The 21,432-nt window shown below is 36.3% G+C and overlaps 1 protein-coding gene across 1 annotated transcript in view; it reads left to right on the forward strand.

Moving 5' to 3' along the window:
• The window catches only part of PTPRZ1 (protein tyrosine phosphatase receptor type Z1), a 220,877-nt gene that overhangs the window by 124,665 nt on the left and 74,780 nt on the right, over nt 1-21,432 (forward strand). The window contains exons 3-8 of the mRNA XM_060195756.1: nt 1,732-1,911; nt 2,849-3,000; nt 6,701-6,796; nt 7,269-7,335; nt 19,339-19,496; nt 19,650-19,800. Of these exons, the coding sequence (XP_060051739.1) occupies nt 1,732-1,911; nt 2,849-3,000; nt 6,701-6,796; nt 7,269-7,335; nt 19,339-19,496; nt 19,650-19,800 (804 nt within the window). The remainder of the gene's footprint in view (nt 1-1,731; nt 1,912-2,848; nt 3,001-6,700; nt 6,797-7,268; nt 7,336-19,338; nt 19,497-19,649; nt 19,801-21,432) is intronic.

Raw genomic sequence — 21,432 nt, forward strand, 5'->3', positions numbered from 1 at the left:
GAGAGGTGATCTGATTAGGTGCATTTTTTGAGGTACACCCATTGGATTCGCTGAGAAAGAAATAAACATTGGGAAGACTCTAAATTTAGGAAACAGTAAAAACTATAGGAAGAGGTAATTTCAGGGGAAAAACAAGTTTTTGTACTGAAAGAGAACCCAAATAGAGGATCACTAAATGCTCAGGAAAAAAAAAGTTTATAAATCGCATGTGTTGTTACCAAAAATTAAAAAAGGTATTTGACTGTGCACTACAACTATGAGCATGTAGTTAGGAAGCTATAGTAGAAATGTATTGTATCGTATTATACTGTATTAGAAAAATAAAACAGTGAAAGGCATAATATTGATTCATGCTGCACTTTCTACTTCTCTTGCATTAACATTTATAAATAAGCAAGCAGTGTTTTCTTGTCCCCCTGCCAATCTTCTTTATAGTGAAATTAACATATTTATTGCTAAAATCATTAGAGCTGTCCTTAGAAGCCAAGTTGTGTATCACTGTACGTGTTTAAAGCTGACTGTGCTCAAGTACCCCTTGGCATTGAATTAGATTTAAAATTAAATATATATACATATTAACATATTATTATTTAAATTAAATATATACATATTAACATATTATTATATATTAAAATATATATTAACATATATATTTCAGCACTTATTAATTCTGGTAAGCACCTCACTAGAAGATGAAGTACCTAATTTTTCTTGACTATATAGGCAGTTTCAAGATGTGACTAGTTATTCTTTCCTGAGCTAAATTATGCAAAGCTAGTTTTGTCACCTTAAGGGATTTTTCACATGACAGTTCTTTCTGATTCCTTTATTTAAAAAAAAAAAAAGATAATATAAGAAAGGGTTATATAGAAGTTATGTTTACTTAAGACTCCCTCAACATAAGCTATGCAAAACCTTGGCATTAGCTGTATTCATTTTCTAAAAGAAAAACATTTGAAAGGATATAAATTGAAAATGGTACACCACCCTCCCTACTCTTTCATGGGATAGCTGAACAAATGCTTGAGTTTAACCACAGACAAGTTTAAGGCTTGCTTTCACAGGACTTCATATATTTAACAAACCTTTAAATAGAGCAAGTCTGTTCTTTGACCCATCAAATGAAAAACAGTTACATAGCATGACTCATAGTTTTAGGTGATGTTGAAATATAGGTCAGCTTTGGTTTAGAGAACTAGAAGTTTATTCACTTCACTGAAGCAGAAATCTTTATAAAAAATACCTTTTTATTTACTGTATTGATAAACAACAAACATGGCTCTGGGAAAAGATATTTCAAATATTAGCCAGATAAATTTTTAAGGTAAATAAGGTCCCAAATATATAGACATTAAATTATTCGCTGGTAGGAATGAAAGATCTTACTAACTTGGAAACTGCTAAGAAGGTCAGAATTTGTAGTCATTGGAAACTTTTCTGTTAGAACCAAGAGTGACGTTTTCATGGTTATGATAATTTAGATTCCCTATTGTTTTAGAAGTACAAAAGCTAAATAGTCTTTGAACACTGTATTTGATGTGGTTATTCTATGGGCCACTTTAGAGTATGTTATATTAAAAGTTGTACATTAAACTTAAACAAAACTTAATTATTTTAAAACGTTCCAGTTTACCTATTATTTCAATTCTGTTAGATATTAATCAGATTATAATCTAACAATTTTCGCATGGTACTTTAGGAAATTAACATGATACTTTTTTCTCCCCCTAGGAGCACTGAATCAAAAAAATTGGGGAAAGAAATATCCAACATGTAATAGCCCCAAACAATCTCCTATCAATATTGATGAAGATCTTACACAAGTAAATGTGAATCTTAAGAAACTTAAATTTCTGGGTTGGGATAAACCATCTTTGGAAAACACATTCATTCATAACACTGGGAAAACAGGTAAAAATGTTTGCGTTTTTATTATGACTCTAATATGTATCAGAACAAGAGTACATTTTGGTTAGTCTCTCTGTGACTCAATTTGCTTCGCTGTGAAATTAATGTCAGACATTACAGTTATTGTATTTACTATTGTTATTGTGAATGGAAGTATATCTCTAGATATAAGTCCAAAATTTTTTATCCCTGGTACCAGCATCAGTTGCTACCAGTGGAACAAAGACTATATAAATCTGATTGAGAGAGACTGAAAATCAAACATTAGACTCCCAAGAGAATCATTTGTTTCCTGGTGATTGTTAAAATACAGTCAGATAATATCTGCTGTGGAACTCAAATAAAAAAGTTTATAATTCAAATAGCTGCCGTTGAGAGATCAAGCATGAGATGGTTGAAAACCCTTTTTAGTAGGAATGTGTTCCCTGTTTCCCTTGCCACCTTTAGGGAAGAACTTTCTGAGCTTGATAAAGCCTGCGCTAGTATTTGGAGGGATAAAAAGAGGAAACAATTAAAAGGAATAAAAAAGATTGACCTTGAGATGGAAGGAATACTCTCTAGAAAAGGCTTTTCTTCTTTATACTCTATTGTCCATACTCTTCATTTTCTCTCTCTTCTCTGCCATCACAATCCTTAGAGAAGCACAGTTTGAGAGGAACTCACTATCATAACTCCAAACATATAAGACTGGTAGATTATCTTCTTTTAGAGGCTTACAGCAGTTAAGGTTTTCACTATAGTCCGCATTTGTGGTAGTAAAATGCATTGAGTACATTGTGCACAGTTACAAAGTTCAGTTTCCAAAAGAGTGACTACTTTTTTAAATTATCAAGCTAATGATTTTTTAATGTAACTTTAATTGAAAAATTTAGTCTAAAATTATAATTTTCATTACCAGAATAAGATGGAATATTACTGTTTGGGTTTTTTTTCTGTTTAGTGGAAATTAATCTCACTAATGACTACCGTCTCAGTGGAGGAGTTTCAGAAATGGTGTTCAAAGCAAGTAAGATAAGTTTTCACTGGGGAAAATGCAATATGTCATCTGACGGATCAGAACACAGTTTAGAAGGACAAAAATTTCCACTTGAGGCAAGTTAATAGTTCCACTGATTACTGTTTCATTTTCTGAATCATTGAGATTTTACTTAACACATAATTTGATTAATTTCTAATTTAATGTTTATAATTAGTACAGCTATATTTTGTTTACTTGTCTAATATCTGACTTCCTTGCTATAGTAAACTCATTAAGATTTTTCCACATTCTGGTGGTCCTGAATACAACATTATTGATTAGTAAGCAAAATTTTCTCCACAGCCCCATAGAAAATGGAAGAAAATCATAAAATATAAATTAAAATGTGAAAAATAATTAACTTTAATGTTAGCAAAATAGTAATCCAGTTGGTGGCATTGCTGAGCACTTGACTTGCAAGCAAAATGTTCCAAGTTCAATATGACAGAATAATGCTCTGGTTGTCCCTCTCTTTCATAAATACATGAATGATCTTTATAAAAATAAACTTGTCCAACTAACTAATCTATAACAAATGAGTATGCAGTGAAATAAATGATTTTACATATGTGTAAAAGAGCATAAGTCAGTAGACTTTCTGGGAAGTTACAGACTTGCTATTATAAAGAATTTAAATGTTTTATCCACAGCAACAACTATGTCAGTTTGTAGCAATTTAGCTAAGTAGTAGACATGCCCAAAAATATAAGTGTAAAAATTATGTGTTAAAGCAAAGGAAAATGTTAAACATATCATGATGAGTTAATACAACTTGTAAAAGTTGTTTTGAATGTATATTGACACAAAAGAATGATCATAAACTATAATGTCTTTAAAATTAAGAGTATAAAAAGTGCATATGGTATTATTAAGGAAATTTTGTAAAACTCAAAAAACAATATGTGTAGTGACTGATGTGTGATCTTGGTCAAATGGAATGTGCTTGAATTCTTGCTTCATGAAAATTTAGCTGTGAGTTATGTAACATGACATTCTATAAATCAATTTACTTCCATTTATATCCCATGTTATTGTTAGAATAATAATAGTGTCTGCCTATAAAGCCATTGTGAGAATTAGCTAAAAATGAATTATTAATCTACAAATAATTGAGAGAAACCAACAAAATACTAACTGATTTATTTTTTGGATGGTGGCACTATAATCCTTTTATTTTGATTTATTGAAAATACTCTTTTATTTAATGTTATTTTTTAATATTACCAGATTTTTTATAAACACACGCACACAACTCATCACACTCACTAAAAGAATTAAGTCCTTATACAGTCACACAAAATGAAACCCTCCTCATTTTTTGCTCCTTTAAAATCTCCAAATTTTAGTGGAAATCAATCTCAGTAATAACTTTCACCAGTGACTGCCATCTCAGTGGTAAAGTTTCAGAAGTGGTGCTCAAAGCAACTGAGCTACAGCGTTTATAATCCAAAGTAGTTCTTTGTGATAAAAATCGGGCATTATTCTTATGTAACATTAGGGAATGAATGGAGGACCTCACACATGAGTGATTCTGTTGAGAAGCCTCTACAGTCCAACTTTTTAAAATTATACACTCATAGAGAGGAAGAGAGATAAAAGAGAGAGAAGGAATGATAGTGGAATGGACTACCAAAGCACTACTCCACCATCCATGGATCTCCCTTGGTAGATAATGCCCATGTAGTTGGTGCATAGGAGGTCCAACACAAAGTCTCATGCAGGATAAGGGATATACTCTACTTTTTTGAGCTCCAGGACTAATTAACATTTCATATGTAGAAATACATTGCAGGTCTAGATGCTGGTGCACTTCGTTGAGCACACATATTACCATGAACTAGACTTGGGTTCAAGTTTCAGCAGGGGTCATACTTGAGCAATGAAACGATGCTACAGGTAAAATATTGGATAAATATTTTAAAAACAAACACACTGAAATTTAAGACTGCATAAACATATATATAAAATCATGATCTAGGTTATCATTGAATAACATTTATCAAACTTTGTTTAAAAAAATAATTAAGTCATTAAATAACATCTCATTTCTGAAAGATCAGCACTTTCACTGTTAACTGGTGAAAATGAAAACGGAATCCAGGAAAGTGCAAAAACAATACAATACAATTCCTGAGCAACCATATTAAACAATACAAATTCTGCTGTGAACTTCAGGTTTTCCTTATTCAAAGCCCCCTTGACTTGTCCCTTGGAGGTACTGTTTGTTGTTGCATGGAAGGAAACTGAGAGACAACCTTGACATGTTTGTTTGTTTATTATTATTATTATTCTACTTACTTATATCCCAACAAGTTTTTTCAGTTCTACCCTAATGTGGAGGAGGTCAGATTAGAAGTTCAGTCCACTTATCTTCTCTCTTCGATTAGTAAATGTCCCTGAAATAGCCTCTGATTTTCCAGTTTCAGTCTCTCCCTTCTCCCACTCTGCCTTCTTCCTTCAGCCCTGTGCCTTTCCCATCCCATTTTGTTGAAATTCAATAGTAACTTCTCGTTACTTGTCCACAAGACCAGACTGCTGAAGACTGACCTACATCCCTGCCATAAGTGGTCCCTACCCACTCTCCAGCCTCCTCTCTCTCCATTTCTTTAACACACACTTAGCTGAAATCAAAACAGACTTGTTTCCATGCCCTTATTTCACATACTTCCTTGCTTACAGACATTTACCAAACTGTTTCCTCCGACTTCAACATATTTATCTCTTCCGCCTTTTTACCCTTTAGCTTTTAAACACTTCAAACTTTAGAGGTCATCTTAGAAATCCTTCTCTGCCCCACCTGCAGGGGAGTCGCTTCACAGGCGGTGAAGCAGGTCTGCAGGTGTCTATCTTTCTCTCCTCCTCTCTGTCTTCCCCTCCTCTCTCCATTTCTCTCTGTCCTATCCAACAACAACAACAATAATAACTACAACAATAAAACAAGGGCAACAAAAGGGAATAAATAAATAAATAAAAATTTAAAAAAAAAAAAAAAAAAAAAAAAAGAAATCCTTCTCTGAAATCCTGAGTGACCATCCAAGGAAGGGACTCCTGCATTCTTCTGCTCCCCACCCACTCTTCCTCGAACTAAATCCCTAAACACAGTTTAATGTTTGTAAAGGCTTTCTGCTGTTCCTTTAATATTTTGCTTAAAACTAGTTGAGTGACCTGATTTTCAAACTCATGATTTGAGTAGTGTCAAATTTAAGCAAGAATTGAGGCTTATATGTACAAATATGTTGACTGAGGTAAAAATTAACAAGTAATAGTTTTCAGCAGGAGAGACTGTCTAAATACAGGTCTTAAAATTCAGAATTGTTTAAGTAGAAGCTAAGAGCCCATGCAAGTTCTATTGTTAATCACAGTAAGATACAACTTCAAATCTATACCTCAGCATCATAAAAATAAGTAAATAAATAAATTGTGTAACTCTAGAAAGAATGAAATCCTATTTGGAAGATTCTTAATATTCAGTAATTGTGTTACACTTGATAATTACTCTGCTAAATTACTACTTCAATGTCCTCTGGGAATCTCAGAGTAGTAATTTCAGTTCTAGAAATGCTTCTAAACAGGTATTTCTGTCTTGATTGAATGCTGGGAAATGCTGCAACTATACAATGGAATTAATAAAAATAATTGGAAAATATTTATAATATATGCTCATACAGGTTACAGATATTTTCAGGTAGAATTATAAAATTAGTGAAATATTTCTTAAGTCTCTGTTGACTTTTGTATTTATATATTGCAAAACTAATGTTGCTATATTTATAGATGCAAATCTACTGCTTTGATGCAGACCACTTTTCAAGTTTTGATGAAGCAGTCAGAGGAAAAGGGAAGTTAAGAACTTTATCCATTCTATTTGAGGTAAACATTATATACAGATTTCAACTAAATGATTTTGTTGATCGTATGAAGTTCTTTTATAAAATATGAAGACTTACTTTCTAGCAAATAGAAGTGCTCACAAGTAGTCATTTTCAAAGAGAACTCCCTTTCATGGAGATGTTCTAAAGCGTTTTCTTTTTCTAATTAATTTCACATATTACTTCTAGATGAAGCAAACATTCATGTGTAATTTAACGTATTTGTAGATTCAAATAGTGATATACCAATAACTGTGAATAATACACCTTTTTAATAATATAACTTTAATGTTATATCCCTGGTTGAAAATTTTTAGTTATCGTCATATATATATGTATATTTACCTTTACCTTGCTTTGGCAAAAAGCATGCATTTGAAGGACATTGCTTTTAAATATTTAAAACTAAGTTCATTTTTCCTTAAGCAACTATTTTATCCTTGCTTAGAATGTCATTCATTATTTTTTAACAGATTGGAATAGAAGACAATTTGGATTATAAGGCAATTATTGATGGAATCGAGAGTGTTAGTCGTTTTGGTAAGATTTGTAGAGAAATATCCTTTTTTCAAATTTCTGCTTTAGAGGTATATGAGAGTGTTACAAAAATCTCTTACTCTAGGGACCAGAGAGTGGTACACCAAGTTGAATGCACATATGAATATGTGCAAGGACTCGGGTTTAAGCCCCTGGTCCCCACCCACCATGGAGAAGTTTCATAAATGGCAAAGCAGAGATGCAGGTCTCTCTCTCTCTCTGTCTCTCTCTCTCTGTGTGGTGTGTGTGTGTGTGTGTGTGTGTGTGTGTGTGTGTGTACGCACATGCCTCCTCCTTTTTATTTTAAAGTCAGTCATTTTTTTAAAATCTTTATTTATTGGATAGAGACAGCCAGAAATCGAGAGGGAAAGAGATACTAGAGAAGGGAGAGAGATTGAGAGACACCTGTAATACTGCTTCACCACTCACATGGTTTTCCCCTTGCAAGTGGGGACTGGGAATTCGAGCTCTGGTTCTTGCACATAGCAACATGTGCGCCCAACCAGGTGCACCACCACCCAGCTCCATCTGCCTCCTTTCCTCTCATATTCTCTCTTTCTCTATGTAATAATTTTTTTAAAGGAAAAATAAAGTTGTCACCAAAGTGACAGATTTTTAGTTCAGGAACCAAACCACAATGATAATCCTGGTGGAATTTTTTTTAATATCACTATTAAAGAGGAAAAAGAAGCTTTTTTTTTAATGGAGCTGTCTCTTTACTTCTCTTGCTGCTTTGTATCTTCTAGCTAAGTCACAAGATATCCAGACTTTTAAGTATGCATTCCCTGATATTTTGTTGATAAATTCTTTGATTTAACATTATGGCAAAATCAGTTTTTTGGAGAAAGATAAATGTTTATATAAACCAAGATGCAGTGTGCTCTGATATGGTTCTGTCTGCTATCACATGGATTCTGTGATTTGTCATGGGAAATGCTTTTCTCAACCTTGGCAATACACAGAAAACTATCATTGCTATTTTATCTTTACTGTGAACCCATATGTTGGGCACCATTCTGACCCTGAATGATAAAAGATTACTCCTTTGGAGAAACTGCAAAATCTGAACTCACAAGCAAAAGTCCATTTTTAAAACAAAAAACTGAACTAGGCTTGATTCACTTGTCCACTGTGAGAATCAAGTTGACCAAACTTTCCAGAAGTTAGGTATACACCTGCAGTGTAGCTTTCATTTCTATTTTATTATTATTTTGTTTGAAAGTTGAAGTCAAAGACAATAGGAAATTGTTATCTCCCACCATTCACTTAGATTGCATAATTCCGTATGGAGTGTCTAAAGACATGCTTAATATCTCCCTTATATGATCAGAAAGTAGATTTTATCCAAAATGAAATACAACAGCTAGTGTAAATTGCTAGAATTGTAATTGCATAAAATATGAGTTGACTTTCTCCCATGCTTTTACCAGGTTGTGGAGACAATGAAAGTGATGCTACACTTATTATTCCTGGGTTTTGTAAATATGATACTGGCACCGTTTACATATTACTTCAGTTAATTCTGGGGACCCCTACAGGTTGTTAATGTGGGTGTAAGAACAACTTTTCTCATGTTCTCTGACAAAAGTTGTTTTTTCTTTGTTTCATTTTGTTTTGTTTTTGTCTGCTACCTAGAAGTTACTAAGAGTGCATCATCAAAACCACTGTTGTTACAAAATAACCTCCCTGAAAATGTTATTTTGACTTAAGATATTTCAATATCATTATTTATTTAAGTCTTGAATGCTCTTACCTGTGGATTTCTTTTGGGGGGGTCCCTTTAGATCATCTTGTAGAAAACAGGAAGGAAGCAAAGGAAAATAGGGAGAAAGGGCAATGAAGGAAGGAAGGAAGGAAGGAAGGAAGGAAGGAAGGAAGGAAGGAAGGAAAGAAAGAAGCAAGGAAGGAAGGAGAAAAATGAAGGAATACATATGCACACACGCACACACACACACACACAAAGATTACAGACAAAATTTTGTAGCATTTGTGACAAAACAGTGTACTGGTTTTATACTTCTAGAATTCTCTAATGTAGGTATTCTTTTTTCAAATATAATTTTATTTTTTTAAGTTATTGTGTAATTAATGGTTTCAATCAACAGTAAATACAGTTTTTGGTACATGTGTAAAATTTGTCAGTTTTCCACCCCCCCACCCCACCTAGGTCCTCCTCCACCATCCTGCACCAGGACTTGAAAGTCCCCCCCGCCCCCCTCAACAAGACACACACACACACACACACACACACACACACACACACACTGAGTGTTTTACACTGGTGCAATACACCAAACCGAGTCCAAGTTCTGCTTTGTGTTTTCCTTTCTGTTCTTATTTCTGAACTTCTGTTCTATGAGTGAGATCATACCATATTCACCCTTCTCTTCCTGGTTTATCTCACTTACCATGATTCCTTCAAGCTCCTCCAAGATGAGGTGAGGAAGGTGAATTCACGAATTCTTTTTTTTTTCCTTCAGGGTTATCACTGCACTACCAATCCACTGCTCCTAGAGGCTATTTTTTTTTTTCCCTTTTGTTGCCCGTGTTGTTTATCATAGCTGTTGTTGTTGGATAGGACAGAGAGAAATCGAGAGAGGAGGGAAAACAGACGGGGAGAGAAAGACACCTGTAGATCTGCTTCACCGCTTGTGAAGTGACCACCCCCTTACCCTGCAGGTGGGGAGCCGAGGGCTTGAACTGGGATGTTTAAGTCAGTCCTTGCACTTTGTACACTTAACCCGCTGCACTAACGCCCAGCCCCATAATTCACGATTTTTAATATCTGAGTAGTATTCCATTGTGTATATATAACACAACTTTCTTAGTCACTCATCTGTTGTTGAACACTTGGGTTGCTTCCAGTTTTGGCTATTCCAAATTGTGTTTCTACGGACACAGATATACATAGATCTTTGGGGGTCTATTTGATTCCTTAGGTGATATTCCCCAGGAGAGAAACTGTAGTGTCATAGGGTAAGTCCATTTCTAGCCTTCTGAGAGTTTTCAGGACTGCTCTCCACAGGGGTTGGACCAATTCACATTCCAATCAGCAGTGCAGGAGAGTTCCTTAGCCCCCACAACCTCTCCAGCATTAGTTCTGTTTCTGATTGTTTAGCTCTGGTTTCTGATGTATAACATTCTTACAGGGGTGAAGTGGTATATCATTATTGTCTTTATTTACATTTCTGTGACGATCAATGACTTGAAGCATTTTTTCATGTGTTTCTCAGCCTTTCTGATCTTTTCTTTGGTGAATATTCTGTTCACATACCCTCCCCATTTTTTAATGGGGTTATTTTCCTTTCCTCAGTTTGGCGAATTCATTGTTTTGTTTTGTTTTTTGGTTATTAACCTTTTGTCTGATCTATGGCATGTAGAGATCTTCTCCCACTCTGTAAGGAGTCTCCTTGTTTGGGTGGTAGTTTCTTTTGCTATGTAGAAGCTTTCTTATTGTGGTAGTCCCGTTGGTTTATTTTTGTTTTAAGCTTCCTTGCAGTTGTATTTGTTTCATTGAAGATGGCTATAAAATTTAGATGGAAAAAAAAAGTTCTTCTAATATTTTCCTCTAAGCATTTTTATAGCTCCTGGTCTAATAGCCAAGCCCATTTGTAGCTTACTTTTGTTTCTGGTGAAATGTAGTGGTTCAGTTTCATTCTTCTGTATGTTTCAACCTACTTTTCCCAGCACCATTTATTGAAGATTTTCCTTTCTCCATTTAACAGTTTTGGCCCCCTTGCCAAAAATTAAATGTCCATAGGCATGGTTTATTTCTGGACTCCTTATTCTGTTCCACTGGTCACTTTATTTTTGTTCCACTACCAGGCATTTTTTATTGCAATAGCCCTAAAATATAGTTTGACATCTGGGAGTGTGAAGCCTTCAGTTCTATTCTTTTTACTCACACTTGTTTTGGAGTTCCTATGTGTTTTCTGTTTCCAGATAAAGTTTTATAGTTTATGTTCTATTCTTTTAGTGGGACCTCGATGGGGATTTCACTAAATCTGTATGTGGCTCTGGGTAGGATATTTGTTTTGATGATGTTAATTCTTCTAATCCATGAACATGGAATATATTTCCACTTCTTTGTATCTTTTTCAATTTCCTTGAATAGTGACATAATTTTCAGTATACAAGTCTTTCACTTCTTTTGTTAGGCTTATTTCTAGGTATTTTATTGGTTTTCCTATTGTACTGAGTGAAACTGATTTCTGGATTTCTTCTTCTTCTGACTTAGTATTTGTATAAATAAACAATACTCGCTTTTGTATGTTAATTTTGTAGCCTCACCTTACTATACTGCCCGATAATTTCCAGGAGCTCCCTACTGGATTCTTTAGGTTTATCTATATGTACTACCATGTCATCTGCACACAGTGAGAATTTGACTTCTTCTCTTTCAATTTGTATACCTTTACTTCCTTGCTCCTGCCTGATTGCTATGGCAAGAACTTTTAACACTATGTTGAATATTAATGATGATAGTGGGCAGCCCTATCTAGTACCTGATCTGAGGGAGATTGCTTTTGGCTTCTCACCATTGAGTATTCTGTTGATTATAGGTTTGCTATATATGGACTCCACTAGGTTGAGGAATTTTCCATCTATAAACATTTTTATAGTGTTTTGATCATAAATGTTGAATTTTGTCAAAAGATTTCTCTTCATCTACTGAGACAATTGTGGTTTTTGGTCTTGCTTTTATTGATGTGGAGGATCATATTTATTGATTTATGTATATTGAACCAACCAGCATTGCATCCCTGGGACAAATCCCATTTGGTTGTGATGTACAATCTTTTTAATATACTATTACATCTGGTCAGCTATAATTTTGTTCTCTATTTTAGCATGTATGTTCATCAAAGATATTGGTATGTAGTTTTCTTTGTTGCTGTTGTCGTGTCCTTGTCTGCTTTTGGTATCAGGATAATGTTAGCTTCATAGAAGGTAGAAGAGAGTATTCTTGTGTCCTCTATATTTTAGAAGAGTTCAAAAGTGCAGGTGTCAACTCTTCCTTGAAGATTTTGTGGAATTCATTTGTAAACCATCTGGTCCTCAACTTTTATTGTTAGGAAGATTCTTGATAAATGTTTCAATTTCTCTTGACTAAAGGCAAAATTTCATTCTGTGCAGCTTTCATATCAAGAGGGTGATGCAAACCTGGCACAAGCTATTTCCTTATATAAATATCCAAATAAACATATATAAATTACATATTCACACTTCTTCTTCTTCTAGCGTTTGCCCTTCTTCCATAGCCAGTCAACAGGTCAGGTTGAAAGCTGTCAGGAGCTGCTTGTTGCTGGCTTTGAAAGTGACTGGGATCCATGTGGATTCAGTCGGCTAGGAAGGATCGTCAGTTTCCCCAATGAATGGGTACTCACGGGATGCACCACGAGAAGGTCGATCCAATGCATCCCATATTCACACTAATGAAACACACATATAAATAACAGATTCACAAACCCAGAAAAAAATATGAAAAAAAAAATAACAGGGACATGGTGTAATGCACCAAAGTAGAAGACTCTGGGGTGGGTGGGGAGAGAGTACAGGTCCTAGAAAAGGGTGGCAGAGGACCTAGTGGGGGCTGTATTGTTATGTGGAAAACTGAGAAATGTTATGCATGTACAAACTACTGTGTTTACTGTTGACTGTAAAACATTAATACCCCAATAAAGAAAAAAAAATAACAGGGACAGAAAGCAAATACCAAAATAAAACAGCACACACACACACACCCATCAAAGTAGGGGATGGTGGTGTCTTTGCTGGAAAGGGGTGGGGCTTTTTTGGGGTAGTGGCTTGGTTTTCTAACTCTGGTACAGGTTGATGTGGGTGGAGCTTTCTTCAAATGTGCTGGATCTTAGGCCCTTTTGGTAAACAGGACTTCATAGTCTTAGATGGGTACAGATACAAGGCTCAAGGGAGCTGTGCTGAAAGTAGCAAACATTGTCCTCCTGACCTGGATGTTGTGGTTGATCATGTTCAATGTATTTACCTTGAAATTAAAGCAGAAAGCCTATGATCAACCCAACTTCCTTGTCTCTTGTACATGATCAAAAATTTCCAGACAAGTTGTGTTGGAAAGTCCCTTGCTGCTGAACCAGCATACTTTGTTATCTAAAACGTCTATTTGTGTAGATCAATAGCTTTGTCTTGAGGCTCAGATATGCAGATTGACTGATTCAGTCTCTGGCTCCAGGACATACCAAATAGACTTGGAAAATCATTGCCACAGTGCTGTGCTGAAAGATAGAGGCAACTGAATTTGTCCTCCTTTCCAGTTTGGGGATACATCTGTAAATCTGAGCACAGCTTCCCTGAATGCAGGGCAGATTAGTTCCTAATTTGAAACTACTACCTCCTGGGCCTTACCTAGGGCCTCAGACTAATGTTACCTCATTCTGTGAAGGAGAGACAGCTTAATGCTCCCAGTAATCTTCGCACTGGTATCATCAGAAGGTGAGGGTTGGTTGGAGAGTCCTCCCAACTCCCAGGACTCTAGCTTGAGGAATGCAGGTTGTAGGACAAATAAAATCTCCACTTAGTCAAGTGGAATTGGCTTACAGGAGTTCAAGATGGGTGGCCTCAGAAACACATGTTAATGGCAGCTTCCCCTAAACCCTTCTGCAGTGGTCTCACAGAACCTAGAGCTCTCAGATTGCACAAACCTGCTAAAATAGATCAAAAGATACACACACACACACACACACACACACACACACACACTCACACACTCACACACATGGACACATTCCAGAGGCAAACTTTTGTCGGGCTAGTGTGGGGGTGCCTCTTCCCAGGTGCGTATTCTCAGGGTTGGAGAGAATGCGACCGGAGCTAGCCTGGGCTGTTACTCACTCAGAGAGAGATAACTCAGGAACAGAGATCGTGGAGGCAAAGTGATTTGATTCTTTATTGATCAGAGAACTAAGACTTTTAAGAGTCGGACCTGGAAGTGGCAAGTCAGAAATGGAAGTAGCTTGACATGGTTTGGAAAGGGGCGGAGAAAGGCAAAAAGGGCTGGGAAAGGTAGGAACTTCCTTAGCAACTGTTGTGAGGGTTTTAACTGGTAGGATTAATAATACCCTGCAGGTAGGGAGGGTCTTGAGGGTAGAAAGAAGATAGATCAAAGGAATGGAATGGGTGGGGATCTTTCAGGCAAAACAATGATTATGTAGATAATAAAGGAGCAGGCCATAGTATCAGGAATACAGGGTGCTTTGTGAGGCAGGGAGTCTGATAAGATGAGGCAAACCTTGGGGTTGTGTCTGTCCTTGCTTGACCTCTCAGTAGAGAGAGAGAGAGAGAGAGAGAGAGAGAGAGAGAGAGAGAGAGAGACTGACAGGATGGATGTCCCCTCAAATCAAGCCCTGCCAAGCTCAACCATATCCTCACAATTTCCCGACAAACTTTGATATCCACTGCTGAGACTGCAACACCTCCTGCACATCCTCTACAGGGAGCATTTCCCTATCAGTAGGTGTCTACCAGTGAGCTTAGGGGTTGGAGGAGGAAACATTGGATGGATGATCCACTGAGCCCACCTGGAGACTGTTCCATTCCTTTTTAGAACTGTCCACAACTCAAACAGAACTAAATATCAGGGAAGTAGGTCTGCACTTCTTGGGATAAGAGAGAGAGCTAGCATATGCTATGAAAGAAGTGATCAGTTTTCTTCTCCAAATTGATCAGTTGAACTTTTTGGAGAACAGATTCACTTGGGAAATTCTGCCTCCTTCTGTTTCTGAAATCTGGCTGTGGGGTTCACCACTCCATCAGAGGTGACTAGTGTATCAGATAACTATCTAAATATGTCTCTTCCTGTAACTAGACTTGGTGAGCATCTACCTGCCAGCCTCCAGTTTTCACAAAGGTGATTGTGAACTCTGAAGTGCTGGAGAATCAGGCAGCTTTTGAAGAGGGGCAAATTCTTGTGGCTAGATTCTGCTCTTTTGAAATCAATTATCTGCCCCCTTCTGGCCTCCCATAAACACTGTTCTCTGTGGCTGAGCTAGCCAGCCACCCTATGAACACAACTTATTGTAATTAGGTTCAGTGGCCTGAAACAGACCCAATAACTCATAGGCAACCTTGCATCACATGTGAACAATAGATAAGGGTAAAGCCCTACAAGGTGTTGCTTCTATAGGGAAATGTAGAAATGTGGCATGCTTTTATTGGCTTTCCTGGACTTTCTAGCAGCCAATCCCCACTTTGTATGGGCCTGTATTCAGAACTTGCAGCCAAATCAACATCTACAAACCAGACTGAACCACAGCAGCAAGGAGAAGCTCTGTGACCTTTGAAGGACCATCACCACTATATCTTCCTCTAGTAGGTTCTGGGGTTTAGCCTTGACTGTAGTAGCTGCCCCTTCTGATTAGTACACCACTGTAGAAGCTCATAGGCTGAAGTCATGTTTCCCATAATTTGAAAATTGCCTCTCCATTCTTTGCAAATGGGTACCTATATGCTTTTACCAAGTCTCCAATGCAATGTTACTTCAGCCAGACTATTTCTTTTTTTTTAATATATTTATTTATTTTCTCTTTGGTTGCCCTTGTTTTTTATTATTATTATTGTTGTGGTAGTTATTGTTATTGTCGTTGTTGGATAGGACAGAGAGAAATGGAGAAAGGAGGGGAAGACAGAGGGGGAGAGAAAGATAGACACCTGTAGACCTGTTTCACCACCTGTGAAGCAACTCCCCTGCAGGTGGGGAGCAGGGGGCTCGAACTGGGATCTTTCCAACTCTCCTTGCACTTTGTGCCACATGTGCCTAATCTGCTGCGCTACCGCCGGACTCCCCAGCTAGACTATTTCTGTAGGTGCCCTGCAGGATTTTCTCAGTGCTTTGCTGTAGGAGCATGAGTCAGACATTACACATCCTGTAAGGAGACAAACACATAGTGGAGAATATCTCTTCAGGTTCACCTCAGTGCCCTTGTCTAAAGCCCCAAACGATCACCAGTCAGAACAGGGACACAGAGAAAATCACCCTTACCAATGAAGCAGGATAAAAACCCAGGAAACACCAGATAAACCAGGAACAAAGAAGATTCCATAGGAAGGCCTCAAAACATTAGTCCACATGTTAATCTAAAATGAGAAAAGCCAACTAAGGACACACTAACATAAATAGTGAAACAGTAGATAAGACTCCAAGAGAAATCAAAAAGGGAAACAAAGAGAAAAATATTATAATAGTTGAAGAAACAACCACAGTTTCCAGATCCAGAGTGAATGAGATTCCACAACCTGTGTAACAAGAGACAGAAGTGAGAATACAGAAAAGCTGAGATAAAACTAAGTAGAAAACGCATACCAGGCAAATGTTACAGGTCCTGAACAAGCTGTAGAGCACAACATCTTGCAAATTCCCCAAGGAAAGAAACTGCATTAAGTACTATTGAAAAGATACAAAAACAAAAATGGAGCTGTTTACCAAAATCAATATTATTGTATTGAACAAGGTTTCTAAGTCCAGTGGACTATGTGGAAAAGCTCTTCCAATTCTCTCGTAGAAATGTATTATTCTGAATAAAAATTATGTAATATATACTCATATGTTGACATTTATTAGTGACCCTTTGCATTTATAAAATATTGAACATGTTTTCTACTCTTTGACTTGCCTTTTACTGACTTAATGATGACTTTATTAATATACTTGATTAGAATACATTTAATTAATACAATTAACACACTGATTAGTAGAATGTTATAAACTGTTGCCAACATGGGAATAACCTGTGAACACATGTGAGATTTCACAACTTCAAACAAATCCTAGCTTGTGAAGAAAAATTTGTATGCTTTCCCCTGCAAACATTATAAACATTATTACTGTTATTACTTTATTCACATTTAAGACAACATTCTAGTTAGAAGAGAATTGATATTACAGTACTACTTCATTGTCTCCATAAATCAAAGCAACACTTTCACAATGCTGAATCTTCCAGTACAAGGTATTTCCCACCTTTCTGTATTTTCTGATTCTCTGAAGAAAGTTTTGTTGTGATTTTCCAAGTAGAACCTGAACTGGAATTGGCATATTGCTCCAAAGTAAGACTCTGGGGTGGGTGGAGGGGAGAATACAGGTCCAAAAAGGATGACAGAGAACCTAGTGGTGGTTTTATTGTTATATGGAAAACTGGGAAATTTTATGCATGTACCAACTATAGTATTTACTGTCGAATGTAAAACATTAATTCCCCAATAAAGAAATTTTAAAAAAATAAATAATAAATTATTATAAATTAAAAAAGAAAGTTTTATGATTTTCAAGATGAATGTTCTGTACATTATTTGTTATATTTATGCTAAATATTTGATATTTGGTCACTACTAAGAGTTACCTCATTTGGGCCAGCAAAATATCTCACCGAAAAAGCCATCTGGTCTACTATGCATGCAATCCAGGTTTGATCTTGGCCACCAACACAATGTGGAAGACTTTTGTGTTGTGGAGTGCATGTATGTGTTTCTATCTGAGAAGTTCAGCCTTAGAGGGTAGATAGCATAATGGTTATTCAAAGAGACTATCATGTCTGAGGCTCCAAAATCCCAAATTCAATCCCCTGCACCACCATAAACCAGAGCTGAGCAGTGCTCTGGTAGAAAAAAATAAAATAAAAAAGAGTTCAGCCTATAGTAGTGAAAACTCTGCTAATGGCAAAATTAATTTTTGAAAAGTTATTTTGTTTTAAATAACCTGTAAAGTAACATTTCCCCAGTAAAGTGATGTGAATTTACTTTATATTTAAAATTTTCATTTGCTGTTTTTTGATGCTTGTATAGAAAAAGACTTAAGCTCTGAATATTCTGAGTAAAGAAAGACACAAGTCTGTATTCACTGATTTCAACAAATGTCTTTAATCCCAATAATCTCTAAATCATTTTCAGTATTTCACATGTACAAAAATGTTTGCTAATTATGATAATACCATTTTTTTCTGTCTAGACTTTATTATGGCTTTTTTCTTTGTATTTTCCTTTCAGTGGCCAATTTCCAGTGTAGCACTAAATAAAAATGGTAATATAATGATGTTATTTTACTTCATTCCTTCTCTCTTGGGAAGAAGCTTTGCTAAATCATCCTTAAATATTATGGTCAGTAAAAAATCTTGAAGATAATCTATCAGAATAAATTTCTGTTTCTTGGCTGGGAGGCAGCACACTGGGTTGAGTACACATGTTAGAATGCCTAAGGACCCAGATTAAGCTCCTTCCCCACTTGCAGGGGGAAGCTTCACAAGCAGTGAAGCAGTGCTACAGATGTCTTTCTCTCCCACACTTGATTTTTTTTTTTCCTCCAGGATTATCACTGGTGCTTGGTGCCAGCACTACAAACCCACTGCTCCTGGCGGCCATGTTTCCCTTTTCTCCATTTTATTCAATAGGACAGAGAGAAAGTGAGAAGAGAGGGGGAGATAAAAAGGGATATAGACAGAGAGAAACCTGAAGACCTACTTCACTACTCGTGAGCCACTGATGCAGATGGGAAACAGAGACTCAAACCTAGGTCTTTGTTCAGGTCTTTGAACATAGTATTATGTGTACTTAACCAGGTGCACCACTGCCTGACCCCACCCCTTTTTATCTTTCCTTTTTCTCTCAGTTTCTGTATCTAACCACTTAAATAAGTAAATAAATAAAAATTATTTTTGTTTTACACAAACTAATATTTCATCTTATCAAATAATTTTTCCTGATTACCAAGATGGTTACATGATTTCTGAGTGTTTTTCATTTGCAAGGTAAATTCTCCAACATCCAGCTGGTACAAAGATGAGTATCATATATTATGCAGCACTATAAGTAAGAAAATCTGTTGTATGTCACTTTTATCTCCTTTTTTGAAATATATCTAAAATGTTCTTAAACTTCAATACAAAGTAAGTGCATATTAAAACATAAAACTGTCTATAAAAACCTTGACTGGCTAAATCCATTGTTGGGATTTCAGCTGAGATGTATGTTATTACTTTGTAGGTAAACAGGCTGCATTAGCTCCGTTCATATTGCTGAACCTTCTGCCAAACTCAACTGACAAGTATTACACATACAATGGCTCCTTGACATCTCCTCCCTGCACAGACACTGTTGACTGGATTGTTTTTAAAGATACAGTTAGCATCTCTGAAAGTCAGGTAATCTTGGAAGGTGAACTAGAGTGAAGTAATCTGAAGCAATTCAAAAAAGATTGCTTCCCAAGCCTTAGTAAAGAATGTCTGTTTTGAAGTACTTACTCGTGCCCTTGAAATAGATATGTTAAATTATGTGTTAAACTCTCTTCTTTTCAGTTGGCTGTTTTTTGTGAAGTTCTTACAATGCAGCAGTCTGGATATGTGATGTTGATGGACTACTTACAAAATAATTTCCGAGAACAACAATACAAATTCTCTAGGCAGGTATTTTCTTCATACACTGGAAAAGAAGAGATTCATGAAGCAGGTATGTATTGAAATATAATTCTCACAGATTCAATGTTGGGGTATGTTGTATGGTTTACATTGGGTTCTAGTTCTCCCCCACCGAGAGAATTGGATCAGTCCTGTTAATTTCGCGGCCCGCTTGGCCCCGCCCCTAGGAAACCCGCCAGAGTTCCAGAGTGAGAGAGTTCAGAGGGTTCCTGAGTTCGAGAGTTCGAGAGAGTGCTTGCGCCGCCGCAAAGAGACAGCAGAGTTCTGTTTGGTGATTAGTTTGTCTTAGTTTATGAATCGTTGTTCCTGAATAAAATACAGCTTCCCTGCCCAGCCATTGTCTCCACGTCTCTGTTACCTGCCCGTGAAGCCAGCCTGCCCGGCAAGAGCCTTCCGAAATTTTAACAACAAAATTTTAACAACAGGGGTAATTGGGTATAATTAAGCTCTAACAAGTTAGAATTTTAGAGATAGTTTGACTATCAGTTTTGCAGCACTGAATGGTTAGTGTAATTCTCTCTTAGACACAATATACATAAAATGACAATTAGAAGAAAGAAAAAAAAAAACACCTGTTCTTCCCCTCATGGAAAATACCATTTGCAGAACTAAAATACTTATATTCAGTAAAAAAAAAAAAAAAAAAAAAAAAAAAGACTTTTCAGAAACATTCAGTAAAAGTGCGAAAACCACATATCCATCTCCAAATTAATTTTATAGACTTTGCATATAGTAAGAAAAATAAGGAAGGAATGACTGAGAGGTCAAGATGTTCAAAAGTTGGAGACATCTCTTCTAGTTGCCAGATGGAAACCTCTATGAAAAGATAACCTAGGAGATAAGTCTTGACATGTGACTTGGATTTTAAAGCATTCATCTGTGAATTGTGTATTCCCAAAGAAGAACCTAGTGTCTAGAAGAGATTGAAACCCAATATACCAAGTCATTAAGTTATTAATGAATTAAAAGTGGGCCATTCCCCCAAGTAAAGAAATTTGTCTTTGTCAGACACACTTATGGAGAGAATTTCAAGAGAAAACCTCGGAAGTACCTTGAAGGTTTTTTGAGTCTAGCTCAGCACTCAAAAGCCTTTAAAAATGTCTAGACACAGCCAGTTATGTCTATGGATTTTTTAAAAGGTTTAATTTTTTATCTTTATTTATTTAGTGGATAGAGACAGCCAGAAGTTGAGAGGGAAGGGGATGATAGGAAGAGAGACAGAGAGATACACCTACAGCCCTGCTTTACCACTCACAAAACTTTCACCTTGCAGGTGGGGACTGGAGTTTGACTCCAGGTCCTTGAGCACTGTAACATGTATGCTCAACCAGGTGCACCACCACCCGGCCCCTGGATGTTTTTTTTAATGTACTCTGAGGGTGTACTTGTTCATGAAAAATATAGTTGCTGTGGCCTTTGGTTTGGGGACTTAAAGCATTCTAACTGGATGTTATTTGACTTCCACCGTGTTGGGAAATTTTAGTCATTTATAACATTAATAATCTACTTTTGAAGATTAGCCATTACAATAGCATGCTTTATTGTTTTAATGTGATATTTTGGGGATTGTTTTCCAAAGAAAAATATCACAAGACAATAATGATGAATAGCTGAATTTAATGTGACATTAAGTTTTGAATGAAAATTTCCCCAGAGTGAAAAA

Source organism: Erinaceus europaeus, chromosome 8 (genome assembly GCF_950295315.1).
Source record: "Erinaceus europaeus chromosome 8, mEriEur2.1, whole genome shotgun sequence".
Classification (NCBI taxonomy): domain Eukaryota; kingdom Metazoa; phylum Chordata; class Mammalia; order Eulipotyphla; family Erinaceidae; genus Erinaceus; species Erinaceus europaeus.